This window comes from Nothobranchius furzeri, chromosome 17 (genome assembly GCF_043380555.1).
Source record: "Nothobranchius furzeri strain GRZ-AD chromosome 17, NfurGRZ-RIMD1, whole genome shotgun sequence".
In the NCBI taxonomy this organism is placed as follows: domain Eukaryota; kingdom Metazoa; phylum Chordata; class Actinopteri; order Cyprinodontiformes; family Nothobranchiidae; genus Nothobranchius; species Nothobranchius furzeri.
In genome coordinates, this window is record NC_091757.1 from 44,292,265 (window position 1) to 44,308,412 (window position 16,148).

At 41.5% G+C, this 16,148-nt stretch overlaps 1 protein-coding gene across 1 annotated transcript in view; it reads right to left on the bottom strand.

The window, feature by feature from the left end:
• Positions 1 to 3,530: 3,530 nt before the first annotated feature.
• Positions 3,531 to 16,148, bottom strand: part of sv2ca (synaptic vesicle glycoprotein 2Ca) — a 36,245-nt gene continuing 23,627 nt past the window's right edge. The window contains exons 5-13 of the mRNA XM_015972509.3: positions 12,592 to 12,725; positions 11,907 to 11,996; positions 11,284 to 11,394; positions 11,104 to 11,192; positions 10,618 to 10,782; positions 10,401 to 10,534; positions 10,029 to 10,235; positions 9,777 to 9,936; positions 3,531 to 9,699 (exon numbers count right to left, since the gene is read on the bottom strand). Coding sequence (XP_015827995.3) covers positions 9,516 to 9,699; positions 9,777 to 9,936; positions 10,029 to 10,235; positions 10,401 to 10,534; positions 10,618 to 10,782; positions 11,104 to 11,192; positions 11,284 to 11,394; positions 11,907 to 11,996; positions 12,592 to 12,725 — 1,274 coding nt within the window. The 3' untranslated portion in view covers positions 3,531 to 9,515. The remainder of the gene's footprint in view (positions 9,700 to 9,776; positions 9,937 to 10,028; positions 10,236 to 10,400; positions 10,535 to 10,617; positions 10,783 to 11,103; positions 11,193 to 11,283; positions 11,395 to 11,906; positions 11,997 to 12,591; positions 12,726 to 16,148) is intronic.

The following is a 16,148-nucleotide window of genomic DNA, read 5'->3' on the forward strand; positions in this document are numbered from 1 at the left end:
GGCCACACAGACCCAAAAACACTATGAAAACTGAGAAAAGTGAGAGATCGATTAAATTGAAAGATAAACTATAGAGTATGTACATGTTTAGTGTATTTGTAAAGTAAATGTTTTTAATTTTTATTATTAAAATGAAACAAATATTTCCAGAATATATTTTTAGATTTTGTGTATCTTTTTGTTCAGTATGACTTAGATAAAGTTATTAAATATTACAGTTATTCTCTAATAGCCTACAAAAATTTCTATGATTTATTAAAGAGATTTCAGTCATTCTGATACTTGACTTGTGAAAGCTGATTTGAAGTGTGTTATTTTTTCTAGCCATATTTAGAAGGAACATTTGAAATATATTAAAATCAATATGGAACTATTTGGATTTTAGTAGCTTTCATGTTATGTGATTTAATAAAATTTTAATTTGACATTTTATGTTCTCTCTCTTTGTTGTGAAACGTTAGATATGTTTTAGTACTTAAAATGAATGCTTTGCATCCATCCACACGTGTAGCTGTTGGTCAGCTGATAGCCATGTCATTTCAGGACATGTTGCTTCAACTATTAACGATCTACTTTTAAATCTTTATTCTGAATTGCTTATTCCGTTTTAGGCCACAGTCTTGTTATTGAAATGAGAACAAAAAGAAAGGATGCTTATGGAGATGTACCAAATTGGAAAGATATTATTGTTGATCAATATCCTCCAGCTCCGTTCTAATGACAATATCCCATCTGTGTGTGTGTTGCTGTCCAACTGTCAGCAGACCAGGTCAGTTGAAATGGCAGAGAAATGAAAAACAGCAGCCATCAGGTCGTTTTTTAATGCTCCAGAACGTCAAGTAAGTAGAAACTTGCATTTTGATAAAGACATCTATAAGAAAGAAATGAAATTGTTTCTAAATGGTTTCATTAGGCAAAGTCCAGTCACTTGAGCACAGGCAGCCAGAGCCTGTCAGACACAGGCACAGAGTCTCATGTCAGTCTCTTATAAGGACATACAGTGTTGTATGTAGAGAGCATTTTTTTCATGTCCCCCCCAAAAATTACTCTCTGAAGATTTACTGTTTATTGTCCCCCCCAAAATTGAAATAGGATTTCCGCCCTTGGGAAGGAGCCTGAGTTGGTGTGTGAGGTTGAGAGGTTCCGACTAGATATCGGACTCACCTCAACGCATGGCTCTGGCTCTGGAACCAGTTTCCTTGAGAGGGGTTGGACTTTCTACCATTCTGGAGTTGCTCCCACTGAGAGGCGCCGAGAAGGGGTGGGCATACTAGTTGCCCCCATCTTGATGCCTTCATTCTCTCATTTGTTTTCCATCAAATCAATAATTGATCATGTCAAATAAAACCTAAATTAATTTTGCACATCAATTCATTAACCAGTGCTATTTAATATGAATATAAACTACGATACAATAATGATGTGAAACCTGTTGATTTTGCTAATTTCTGTCTTATAAAAGTTCATTTTTTGTTAGAAAAGCTTGACTTAAATTACACTTATTAATAACCACTAGGTGGCAGCATTATTCAATTTAAGGATCACCACAGCTGGACCTAGATGATCGTTCTACTAAGTGACAATTTATGCAAAGTGGGGTGGTGCGGTGGCATCAGCTGGCATATGCCGGATGATGCCCGCACTGCCCACTCACCACAGCCATGGAATACACCTCATGATCACACAACACTGTATTGGAGCAGGTGGAGGGAGACTAGGGGTCTTAGCCACCTCTGTTGTTGCTAGGCTTCCTGGGGCTGGAGGCTAGGAGGGAAATCTGGCAGTCTGGTTGGGGTCTGGGGTGGTGGGTTGCTGTGCTCAGCGTTGGGCGGGGGGAGCCTGCTCATCAGCACCCCAGCAGAAAGGGTCAAACTCTGGTTACCGGTGATGGTTGTACCCCATGTGCAGCAGTACCGGGACCAGAGTGAATAGGGTGTGTATGGGGAGCATGAGTGGGTGTCCGGCGTGCATTTTTGTAAGTCTTGGGTTGTATGTGCATGTGTGAGCATGAGGGAGGGAGCGTGTGACTGTGTTTGTGTATGACTGTATATGTCAGGTGGGGCCTTTGGGTCCTTCCCTCTCCTGGAACTTCTCTTGATGATATAGATCTTTGTCCCCCCTCCCCCTGCCACACCTGGTGTGAGGGCTTGTGCCATGGTCTGCCTGAGTGTTCGTGGCAACCGGGTCTGGGGGTTTAAGATTTTGGCATCTGCCTGATCAATCCCGGTGGCTGCCTGGTGGGGTCTGGGTCCCTGGGCTCTGCTGGGTCCCCGGCGGGGGTGTTCGCCCCTGGTTCCCGGGTCGCTGGGTCCCGGGCTCGGCCGGCTAGGGGGTGGGAGGCTGCGGGCGGGCCTGTGGGCTTGCCGCTGATATCTCCAGGGACTCTGCCGGCTGCTGGTTGTGGCCCCCCGGGGCGATCCTCTGTGCCTCTCGAGGGGGGCGGGGGCCTTTCTGGTTCCAGTCTCCTTGGGGTTCCTGCATTCTGGGGCAACGCCTGGATCTCTGGGACTTGGAGCTCCCCCCGTCTCCTGCGCATCTTTGGGGGGCGGATCTGTGGTCCCTCACACTCTCTGTTGGACGCTCCTATAGAGAAACCTTAAATAAACAAGCGCGTGTACACACACAGGTGCTCACATGGTGCTCTCAAAAGTATGGGCTTGGGCACGTTAAACACAGGTCTTAAGACTATGGGGAGCACTTAATGCATTGTGATTTATTATCGTGATTCTTCAGTTAAGCAATGTTGATTTTATATATATATATATATATATATATATATATATATATATATATATATATATATATATATATATATATTGTTTTTTTGTTTTTTTCATCAAGTTGATGCAGTGATAGGTAGATCTTGTTGTATTGTTGTTGTGTCCCTTTTTTGTGTCCTTTTGTTGTTGTTGTTTTTTTTGTCTTTTTCTGCAGGTCTAGAAGCAGATTCTTGTTCATTGTTTATTTTAGTGGAACCCCCCCCCCCCCTCCTCTCTCTCCACCTTTTCTCTTCCTTTCTCTTTCACCTCTGTCTCCGTGTCTGGTCGGAATTACAAAGCATTCAACAACAATAACAATAAAGTTTTAAGTATCAGGCGTGACATTAAAAGCAGACGCTTTGATGCTCCACCTGAGAATAAATCTGTAAGGCTTGTCACCAGCATTCAGACATCAATTCTGCTTGCTTCACAGCCAGACAGGACACGGTAAAAAAAAAAAAAAAAAAAAAAAAGACAATTTATGCAAACTTAAATTAATAAAGTTCTCTAAAATAAAAATATTTTTATGCAAACATAAATAGTTAAACATATAAAAGAAGCACTTTTAATTAAACTCTGAAAGTTGCCAATTTAAAAGAATTTTTATAAGTCAAGAAGACTGTTTATAATATCTTCATTCAATATTTGCTCTAAACTGTAAACTGAACAATTGTCTAAATGGGACTAAATGTTTGCAAGAAAAAATAAAAGTTTTGTATTGCACCTTTTAGGTCAATGATATCTATTAAAAAAATTACAAAAAAACTCCACTTGATTTGCTCGAGAGCATGTATTTTATTCTACTGCACGTGTTTCCAAAGCAGATCAGTCTGCAGTGTTTCCCGTCATATACAGCACCTCATTTGGCAAATATGTATTCACATGTCACATATTTTGACCTCTCAAATCACAGGTCAGTTATTTTTTTTACTAGTAGATTTTTGTACAACACATATTTACAACTGAAATGTTCACATAGATTCAACTACCTAAAAAAAATGGATCAACAAAACCTACAAGAGTAATACATTCACATTTTTCCTCCACAAAAATCTGCCATCGCTCTCAACAAGGATCATTTACTTTAAGAACACAAAATAACTTTACGGCACACATGCAAGTATGCACACACACACACACACACACACACACACACACACACACACATAGCAGCTGGTGAAATCAAAGGACACACACGTTTCCAGCAGAGACACAGAAAAAGGTCATCAGTCAGACACATGAATCAGAAAACACTTTTAACCTGGAGGTTCACCTATATTAGCTTTGATATTTACATTATATTTACATTTATGTGTCCACATGGTGACTCACACACACACAATACTCTTCATGTCTTTGTCTCATCGGCACACACACAAAAATACAGTTTGCGTACAACAAACATCTCTGACACAACAGGTACTAGTATTCCATCCAGAACCAGGCAGGTCACGCCGTCTCATATCCGTCTGCTACAGACAGCCGTCAGCAGCATAAGGGATTGCATTTTATTTAGAATCTTTATTTTTATTTAGAATCTTTATACAGTTGTTGAAAATTTTGAAAACACTGTCAAAATTATCTGCTGAGCAACAGCAACACTTCACAAGATATTTTCTTGCACGTTTTACAAAGAAAGTTGGCAAAGCTCAAGGCTTTTGGAAATAAATGCACACATACAGCACGTTTTCTTTTTTAGCTGTGAGTGAACAACACGAGGGTAAAAGCCTTCGTCTAAAGCACAGACACCAGTTTGAGGGAAAAGGTGGAGAACGTAGAAGAAAATGAAGCCCGCAAACTCAAACTAAACCAAATGGCGTTTTTAAAAAATCAATCCGTTTTACTTTCTGGAAATATTTTCTTTTATTTACATATTTTGCCTTGTTTATTTGTATTTTTCTCTGCTAAATCCCCATCTGATCCTCGTGACCTTTGGGTGACACACAACTATGGGCGGACTGTTCCGGTCAAGGAGAGGCACATTCAAAAAGGCCATTTGATATTATGAAAAAGGAAGCAGCAGGAAATTGCCACAAGCAGGTTTCGACACAGAGCTAAAGGAGTTCTCATCATAGATCTTTTTTACACAAATACACACAAAGACAAGAAATAAACAGATTTTCACTCTATCTTTTAACCTGGGAATTAAGGATCCTCAGATTCAACATCACACACAATTATTGGTACAAAAGAAAATCTTGTCTTTTTTTTTTTTTTTTTTTTACAGAATGGCCTTTTCAATTCAAGTTGGGGTCAGCAATACTAAGGGCTTGGTCTCATTTTAAAGATCTACTTTGAAAGGTTACAGATGTCCGTGAAAATGCCATTTAACAAACTGCATCATGTTGGTAGTCTAATGCAAAAGCAGGGTTGAAAAACACCTGATCCTCAGTATTTGTACTCATAATGTTACTTACTGCTTCAACACTTTTGATTTGTTTCTGCGTGTCGACTTTCTGCGCAAATGTCGTGTTCGGTTTTCTCGTGGGTAAGCCAGCTGTCAACGAGTCTGCTCTGTCTGATCATGTATTCCCTGCGTTGTCACACAACAGGTTGGTTGTGCTCATTACAGCTTGTTTTTGACTTTTTCCCCCATCTGGCTTGTTTTAATCAGACTGTATCAATATTAAAAGCCCCAGACTTCCAACCATGTGGTTTCTTTACATGAGGTCATGACTGGAGCAGTCAAACAGAACTTGGAAAGAAGTCTGGGCAATTTTCTACGTTGTTTATATGAAATCCTCCAGGGTTTTTAGGAGGACAAACTTGTTTTAAAAAGCTTGTCTAATTTTAAAGCTGTGGTAAACAGTAACTCGCTAAATGTTTTAAATTTGACTGTCTGACCCTGTTCTGATATAAATTAAATAGCTGATTCATGCTTCTCCGTCTGCGTCAGTGCGGAGACGCAACACCATTATCCATCTTTGCCGGCCTGCTGGAAAGCCCCGCAAGGACGGACGGAGTCGAGCTCTCTTTTCTAAACATCCGTCCATCGAGACGGAGAATGCAAGCTTGTGATTGGTCAGGGCACCGCTGTCATATACACCGCTGCCATTGCGCCCTCAAAAACATAAAGAGAGCTGAGAATAACTAGCGGCAGACACGGAGAAGTTTGAAGAATACCTCGTGAAAAAATTCTAAAAATACGAACATTTCATTTCCCCGTGACTGGAGGAGTGAAAAGATACGCAGCAAGCGTTTTATTTGTGGACGTAAATGACAGGAAACATGGGTTTAGAGAGCTCGACTCCGTTCGTCCTTGCGGGGCTCTCCAGCAGGCCCGCAAAGATGGATAATGGCGTTGCATGTCTCCGCACTGACGCAGACGAAGAAGCATGAATCAGCCTAAAGTCCCTCCCCAGGTCTCTACAGCAAAACAACTTTTTGCGTGAGCTATAGAGCCTTGACAATAGAGCTACATCCAAGAGGCAGCTGTCAATCAACGAGAATGTGCCCTCTTACTCAGAATGCACTGCAATGTGATGCATTAACACAAAATCAGCTTATCACACCAGCCTAGCTTGAATGCTAACTCGACCATCATTGATGTCAATCATGTCAATCTGTAAACTTCAAGCTAACTGTGGAAGGAAGGAGAACAAAAAGAGATTATTTTTAGTGTATTGGAGCAACAGTCATTAGTCTAGTGTTCAACTTTGCATTACATTGGACTATTGTTTTAGCCTGTTGTAGCGTTAGCAGGGGGGTGCTAGCATCACGAGTGGGACTTTTGTTTTAGCCTGTTGTAGCTTTAGCAGAGGTGTGCTAGCATCACATTTATCTAGTAAACATTGACGTAATCTTCTAGCTTCTTGTTCTTTGTTTGGCGACCTGAGCGCCACTTCCGCATTCCCGCCAGGCCGCGTTGCGGCGCAGTTTCTCCATCCAAGTTTTTTAAGGTCTGTTTATCCTCATTCTTCAGTGGTTTCTCCTCCTGTTCCCTCCATAAGTGGTTTTTATAAACACCGTGGATCTATCCCTGGTAATCTACATCCACTAACTCCAGCTGTTTCTGTAGTTTCTGATTCCTCCACCTCACTCAGCATGGCTCTATTAAATACCCACTCTGTTAACAATAAGTCCTTCCTGCTTAATGATCTAATTTTCTCTAAAAACCTAGATTTTTTGTTTCTGACTGAAGTCTGGCAGCAAACATCTAATTATTCTGGTCTGATTGAACTCTGCCCGAGTAGTTATTCTTTCCTTAGCCAACCCCGAAGTTCTGGTCATGGTGGAGGCCTAGCTGTTGTTTTCAGAGACCATCTTCCATGTAGCTCTACAACCTCTGGTCACTTTGCTTCCTCTGAACTGCAGCTGACTAAAGTCGGGCGTAAAACCCCATTTTACTGTGCTGTGGTTAATCGTCCACCTGGTCCAAACAGTTCTTTCCCTCAGGGGTTTAGTGACTTTCTATCCTCCACTGTGAAGCTGTCCAGACTGGTGATTGTTGATGACTTTAACATCCACGTTGATGATCCCTCAGACCACTTTGCCATGAATTTCTCCAGCCTTATGGACTCCTTCAGCGTTACCCAGCAGGTTTCTGGTCCCAAACACACCAGGGGACACACTCTAGACCTTGTTTTTACCCTAAGTCTAAATACTGACAGTGTTTGTCCTGAGGATGTTTACATTTCAGATCACCATTGCATTTTCTTTAACTTGTCAGTTTCTGCGTCCCCACCTCCTGCTTGCCATCTGGTTATCTTGCAAAAGGTTGTGGCTAAACAACTCACAGCTGCTCTTGATGAACATAACATCTATGATAGCTTCCATTAGAGCTCATTCTACTGAAACAGCTCTTCTTAGGGTCTCTAATGACCTTCTGACTCATAGTGATGCAGGGGACTGTTCTCTGTTCTAGTCCTGCTGGACCTGACGGCAGCGTTTGATACTGTTGACTATCACCTGCTACTGGAGAGGCTGAGAGACTGGGTAGGCCTATCAGGAACTGTTCTGGAGTGGTTCTCCTCTTATCTTTCTGAGCACTCCTTCTCTGTGGCCATCTCCAGGTTTAGGTCCTCCACCACCTCCCTTACCCATGGTGTCCCACAAGGTTCTGTGCTGGGACCTCTGCTCTTCCTACTCTATCTGCTTCCTCTTCAGCACATCCTGAGCTCCTTAAAAGGAATCTCCTACCATCTTTATGCAGATGACATCCAACTGTACATCTCCTTTAAGCCCCATGAGATGTTTAAGCTGCAGCTGTTACACACCTGCTTAGACTCTATTAAAACCTGGATGGTTGGGAAATTTCTACAGCTGAATGAAGATAAGACTGAGATCCTCATCTGTGCCCCAGACAAGCCGGTTCCCAAAGTCAAAGACTCTCTTGGTCAGCTTGCTTCTCACACCAAACCTTCTGTCAGGAATCTTGGTATGAGCTTTGACTCAGCTCTCACCCTGGATTCTCATGTCAGTTCTCTTGTTCGCTCTTCCTTCTTCTATCTCAGGAACATTGCTAAGCTGAGTCCCATTCTGAACTTGAGACTGTTCTCCACACCTTCATCTCCTCACTCTTAGTCTACTGCAACTCTCTTTTCACGTGTCTGAGCAGAACCTCCCTGAACCGTCTACAAGTGGTTCAGAATGCCTGTGCTCGGCTTCTGACCAAGTCCTCCAAACACACCCACATCACCCCGCTTCTCCTCCAGTTTCATTGGCTGGCAGTCAACTTCAGGGTTCCTTTCAAGATCCTTATGCTCGTCTATAGGGCCTTACATGGAGAAGCACCATCTTACATTCGTGATCTTCTTAGTCCCTACACCCCCAGCAGGTCCCTGAGGTCCAGTGATCAAAGCCTACTGGTTGTGCAGCGCACCAGGCTAAAGACCAAAGGTGACCGTTCATTTGCTGCTGTGGCCCCCAGACTCTGGACCTCTCACTCCCTGAGCCTGAGATCAGTGGACTCAGTGGTCTCCGTTAAAAAGCAGCTGAAATCTCACTTGTTCGCGTTGGCTTTGGTGTGACCTACATCACTCTCTCCTTGTTCTGCTCTCCCTTCCTATTCCACCTACCTCAGGATCCACTGATTTCCGTCTTCCCTATTCACTTTCTCACTCTTTCTTTACATTTTTTAATCACAATTGTCTATTTTTTGCTCATTTTAAATATAGTTTAATACATTTTCTAAATTCTTTTTTATATTTTACATTTTTTGTTTTTGTGAAGCACCTCGTGATATTTATCTCGAGAGGTGCCATAGAAAAGATATTTTCTTCTTCTTCTTCTTCTTCTTCTTCTTCTTCTTCTTCTTCTTCTTCTTCTTCTTCTTCTTCTTCTTCTTGTAGCTTTAGCAGGGGTGTGCTAGATTGCTGGACTCCTGGTGGTTTTAGATGTTTCCCCGTTTGAACTGCATATCTGATTAAAAAGAGTATTTAGTATCTCCTGTAGAACCCAATGAAGGCTGAGAAGGTAATTCAATGATTAGAACATATCGAGAACATGCTTGCTGTCACAGCAGCCCTCCTTTACAGCACTATGTGTGTGTGTGTGTGTGTGTGTGTGTGTGTGTGTGTGTGTGTGTGTGTGTGTGTGTGTGTGTGTGTGTGTGTGTGTGTGTGTGTGTGTGTGTGTGTGTGTGTGTGTGTGTGTGTGTGTGTGTGTGTGTGTGTGTGTGCATAGCCACAGCTTTAATGTATGTTGATAAAATGAGATTTTTAGTATTAAGATGAACCAAGCCTCTTGTACTCCTCACTCAAAAACTCTACGGGCTTCCTCAAACACTCATAGGGATTGACAAACTGGTCAGTAGCGCTACATGAGAACATTTGCCCGGGTGTCTGGCAACCGCAACCCCATCAGGCCTCCTCCAACAAGCACCGACGAGGCCATTAGAATAGGGACGGCTTTGGTGATACCAACTAGAGAACCAAAAATTAGGTTTCCCATGACAGCAGCCAGCTTACACAAGGCATTGCAGAACCCAAAGCCAGTTCCCCTGAGGAGAGATGAAGTAAGATGTAAGATAACTTTTACAAAATCTAAAGGAAACAGTTTTCTTCTTTGTCCCCTCACCTCCTGACAGTAGGAAAAGACTCTGTGGTGACCACATCCAGAGAGTTCCAGGCAGAAATGCTCAGACCATTATAAAGGCATAACATGAAGATCATCATGGACTCACTGGTGCCAAACCACAAGAAGAAACAGCTGATGCCTGACAGAATCATGGAGCCACCTGATGAACATTCACAAATACAAAAAATCAGTGACAACTAAATATGAACCCATCTATCAGCAGTAACCCTCTCAAACATGTCTATTCATTACCCAACATGGAAAGTCGCCCAATTTTGTCCATAAGAAGTGCAGACACGATGTTTCCAGGGAGGACAGCTAAAGTGCCCAGGAAGTTGATGAAGTAAACCCAGTAGGCACTGTAGTCATCATCAAATGTCATCTGGCACCCTGTCTTGTTGTGGGTGAAAGTGCTGTTAATCACCTCTGTGCCATCTATCAACTTGGATTCATCGATATCTGCAAAGACGACGACAATTCAGTCGTGTCAGAAGCAGGTGTTGCAAACCAAATGTAGAGCAAGACTGAAATTTTCTCCACTAATCTGTCACCTCACTTTTTATCAAATGGTGTTTTTGTTTTAAGCTGATTTTAAGTTTATAATGATAAACTCAAACTTCTTACCTGTGTTAAAGAAGAACGAATCAATAAAAGTGCAGTTTCTGAAGACGGTGCCCACCGATGTCACATCGTCAAAAAAACAACTCCGAAACGTAGAGTCAACGAAGGTGACTGACTTCAGCTTCATGTTGATGAAACTGAAGAAGAAAAATGGGTTACGATCATTTAATCTACAGTATGGTGACCAACGTCGACTACAATGACTTATTTGACATCTTACTGGTCATTAATGAAGAGACCATTGTTGTGGATTTGGTTCTCCAGCGTAAAGTTAAAGGTAAAGCTTTCGATGCGTTCATCGTTGTGGATCTTCACTTTGGAGGCGTATTCATCTGCCTGAAGGTGTTTTATGACATCGGGAAACCAGACGGACAGTCCATAATACCTGCAATCGCACAAACACAACTACAGTGTGACAAAACAGGTGGACAAAGAGGTAGAAAAGACCAGTGGGTTCTCTGTTAATTAAAAGGTTTTCGAGTTGTTTTTATCTTTTCCTCTCTCTCCTACCTCTGCAACCATGAATGGAACAGTATTGATCCACACTCTGTGATTGATCTCATGACCATGCAACGTTTGCACAGCAGAGAGATCAGGATGACAGAAATGTATTGTGTCTGCAAGCCTTACTCCCTGATGCTATTATCTGAGCAGAGATGCTTGTCTGGTTTCTCCCTGAGAAAAATTACATCAGAGAAAAACTCACCCAAAGGACAGCGTTAACCACACTATGGCCAGTCGGACCATGTTTTCCTTCATAGGGTAGTTGAAGCATTTCATAAGGTTCAGATAGATCTAAAATATAAAAACAAAAGATGAATTATAGTTTGTATTTTTAGGAATAAATTAGCTGATATAACAGGTGAAAGGAAAATGAGAAATTTACCCCATGTACTTCTGACTTTATCCTAAAGAAAATCTTGGAGATGGAGTTTCCAGATTCTGATTCCATTTCTACTAATTCATCCGTCTGTCTGGGGATTTTAATCCTGTTTACCTGTTAGATTACAGTTGCAGTAACAGAGCTTGGTTAGTATTTGTGCATTATTCATTTTCAAACAGTATCCATAGCCATCAGAATGGGTAAAGGCTACAAAATATAGAAAATTATTTAAAATTTTAATAAAACTTATTTTCCTTCATTTTCAGGTAAGATCGGGGTCTCAAATTACTAACACAGTTTTTCAGTATATTCACCTGTTTCCACAGGATTGAATGAAGAAATATATGGAAACGGTGACAAAAATTACTCTAAATTTATGAAACGACAACATTCTGCACCGTGCACAATTAATTCATGAAACATGTCTTAACTAAGCAGCTTTCTGAAAGTGCAGCTCCTGCAGCAAATAAGTCTTAATGACACAAAACTGCTTTCAGACCCATCTTAATTCAGACGTGATCCCGCACGGGTAAAATATTTAAACCTGTCCCAGTGATGGCAGAACATAAGCCTCTTTGCTTCTTTAAGCTTTAGGAAACCTGTGAACCACAGAAACAAACACTCACGGTGAAGACTTTCTCCGGCTGCCCACGAGCTCTCATGTTGGTGTCGTGAATCTGTTTGAGGATCATCCAGGCTTCATCGTGCTTCCCCACCTGACAGCAGGGACAGGAAACGATGCAATGCATTCACAAGACAGAACTCATTGCAAAAACTTAACGTGCAATATTATTGTATATCGAGGTAGTCGTTTGATTTCTCTGTGATGAAAGTCACGACAGTGGTGACTCATTATTATTCTTTAGAGGGTAATTCTCTTCCAGCAGCCACAGCCTGTCACAGACACGCACAAGTGTGTTCCTCCACAAACACATGAGCCCTGATCCGAACATCTTCGGGGTAAAATACTCTTATTTTTTCCAGACAGATGCTTAAACTGTCACGGTTAAGACATATCGGTAATAACAATAACACAGCAAGAATCAGAAGAACATTTTCATTTTCATTTGAACATTTCCACAAATGTAGAATGACCTTCCTAACACTACCAGAACAGCGGCTTCCTTTTCAATTTTCAAGAAACTCCTGAAGACCCTGCTCTTCAGAGAGCATCTTCTTAACTAGCACCCTCCCTGCACCCGAACCCCTCTCTACCGTCCACTCCTTTGTTCCCTCCTCTCCATGATTGATGTCTGCTAAATACGTAAACATAAACATATTTGTCGAGAATTCAGAAAATGGTCTTCTTACTTCTAAGTAGAATCTGGGACTTTCAGGCATGAAGGTAAGTGCCACCACAGCACACACACACGGCAGGGCACAGACGACGACAAACACTCTCCAGCTGTGGAACTGGTACGCTGATCCCATGCTGAAGCTCCAGCCTGTAGATCGTACAAAACTGTGTCACACTAAAACGACTTTTGCAAAACTTGCTCTATCCATAGTGACCATCTTTATGTCCAAATACAACTTTAATTGTCATAAAAGTAGATTTATTAGATTTTATGAAACACTGGAACAAGGTCGCAGTGCACAGTTTACCGAAAGATGATTTATTACCAAGTTCATATAATTGTAAGTAAGCGGGTGGTCCAAATGGGGAGATGTTTACGTGTAGAAGCATAATAAAACTGATGTATTTTTGAAGCAATGCAAATCACCCACTGCTTTTTATGCCATATTGAATAAAAAACATTTTCTGTTGTGAAATGATGGGATGATAGCAAGTTTGGTCTCATGGGATTTGCAGGATCAGGCCTGATCATTAAACATACAAGTATGAACAGTGAAAGACTCTCAGCACACCACATATATCTGACTCAGGCAAAGCTGTTCGGGTGTTGGATGTTGATTGGCTGTCTCTGCTAATCTGCCGTTCAATTGACTCCAACAAAAGCCAGTTGTAGGAGCACATCCAGTGAACACCTTGCAAAATATTTTCAATTAAACAAATCCACTGGTTCATGGGATAACTTACTAATTCACAAAAACATTCTTACCCCCCTGCTGCCTTTTGGCCAGAGGTAGTGCTATGGGGTGGGGTGGGGTGGGGTACCACCATAACAGCAAGTTTACCCCCTTAGGAAAGCCTAAGCATAAACAAGTACAATTTTTTTATTTGTTTCTTTTTGTGATTATTTGGCCCAAAGAAAGGTGTGGAACTAAAGCATGAGAATGTTAGCCTAGAAACAGACAGTTGTCGAAGCACAATGATGTTGCTCTGCATGTCGGTCTAACCAAGCTTCACTGGATCCTCAGCAGCCCTGACTAAATTTGTGTTCTGCCAATCACGACACACTATTGGTTTAGAGGGCGGGATGATGCAACAGAGTGAACCAAGCTGGCAATGGCTCATTTGAAACAGTTTTAGCCTCAACTTTGGACTATTTATACATGTGCTTTTCTTTGAGTCAAAAGCAGATAGGGGTACTTAAGTGCTTTATTTAGAAAAAAGGACGTATTTGTGTCTTCTTTGTTCGTTCTTCCATTGTCCAATAACATGCAGAGACAGTTTGAAAGGCATTTGTAGGCTCCGCCCCATGAGTGAGCTCTCCCTATTGGTCGTGGCCAGACCAATTATATTGTTGTATTTCTACAGTAAAAATTGAAAAGGCACTGTCTTTAATGTTTTTAATGTTTTAATACAAATGTGCCTTTCTAACAGAGCAAACAGCCTCCCCATCTAGAACCTTCTCTATTTTTGGCTGCAGGTAAAAAATACAAAAGTTCTAAAAGGACCAGATGGTATCGTGAACTTTATTATTTTGTACCTTTACATAAAGGATGAGCTACTTTGGACTGAAAGTTCACGCAGTAGTTAAGTGTGAAGATCACACAGCTAACAAAAAGTGCTTCAAATCAAAGACGACATTTAAATTGGAGCTCTCAGTCTGAGCAGAGTCATGTATGGGCCGAGAGATGAGTGGATCTGCAGAGAAGAGTACACAGGGACGGGTTAATTGAATGTGTAAGAATAGAATTGAGTGTTTCCTGCTAAGTTCAATCTTGTTGCACCTGATCTTAGCCCACAGGCAGTCTTCCAGACTCATTAATCATTGTAACGTGCACTCACGCTCACACGTATTGTACAAAAGACACACGCGCGCTTGCACGAAAAAAAACGTGTGGGTCTATAGGGAATGCAGCAGAGACATAAATAATATGGATTACTAAGTGCAGATTAAACTGACACAGCATAATGCCATGTCACACTCCCCCTCAGAAAAACACAAGTAATCATACAAACACACTAAATTTTACATCAGGGATATTTATGATCATTTAACAGAAAAACATTTAAAGCACAACGTTTAAAAAGACTGAGACAGACCTCTAATCTACCAAATGTAGAAAGTTTCTCTAAAGGTGAAGTGAAACTTTGCACCCGGATACATTCATGCTGAAATGGCATGGAAGCCATCGTTTTAAAATATTACACAGAATGCACCAAAATGGGCCGCCATGCTCATCGCCACCTCCCACGTCTCTCCACTGATCATGCTTCATGGAGATACTGCTCCAAAGGGAATATAGCACCATTATCCATCAACATGCGTAGGAGGGGAGCCACAGGGTTGGGAGGGGGTTAATGCTAATGGTTTTGCAAAAAAAATAAAAAACAGTTTGGAATTATTCTTACAGCACATTAAAACCCGGCCTTGACAGCAGCTAAAAACAACTATTGTAAAAAGTTGTGGATATTTGTTATAAGTGGAGGAGATTCGTAGTAGGAGAAAAACCTGATGAGTGGAAAAAGGATCGTTTTCCCCTGTGCCCATCTAAAACTCTTCTCTATGAGGTTTTGGACTGTCAGACATCTACTAAGAAAGTTCGGAATAAGCTCTTTTACCTGGTTCAGCTCACATTGCCAATGTTCTGAAAATCAATAAAACAGCTTAAAAAATAGTTCATGTCAGCACTTTTAAATGCTGGAGATTTGGTTCGGGCTTTTCCCACAGTTGCTGTTTCAATCACAGGTGGAAGACTTTCTTCAGGAAGTGAACGGGAAAATGGACACTGAGAGAGCTCCTGCCTGCAGGGGGAAAGATGTGATGCCATAAACACTTTCTTTACAGCCCTTTAGGAAAATCAGATTATGTTCCTCTTCAAATCAGCCTCACATGTGTCTGTGTGTATTCCCTTTGTCACTGAGTCCATTTAAAGAAACAAACAGATGGGCAAATAATAGCCTGAATTAATAAGGAAACATGAAGAGCATTCAGATGGTTTGCAGATTAACCCGATGATTTTCTGCTTTTGATTTTTTTCTACGCTGGTAACCGAATAAAAGAGCTTCCCATGAATCCCAGAACCAAATCTATAGACATCTAGACTCTCCCCTGATGCACAGCCAGAACGTTTCAGTAATTGTTTCAGTCTAACTCTTGCTGTGTCATGTGGGGCAGAAGGAGTAATGACTTGGTAACATCTGGCTTTTTCAAGGATCTTTCAGATGCTCATCAGTTTTCTTGTGCATTTTATCTTTTTATTTCATTACAAGACAACAACACCATCTGATGATGACCTGCAGTGAACAACTGGACTGAACTATGTTCCTCAGAGTCTGAAATGAGGATTAGAGCTGATTTTAGGGTTTTGTGGTTTGGGCTTCTCAGTTGGTTCCATGTGATGGTTCCCAAAGTTAGGGTCAGGCAAACAAAATTAAAAGCATCTACAGGTCTTCCAGTGTCATCCTCGTTGTTGAGTGTGGTGACTCAAACATTAGACAGAGTGGTTGCGAAAATTACGAAGGGGGTTGCACTGTGACTTCCTGCCGTGGAGGGTTAGTGTTTTCCTCGTACCAC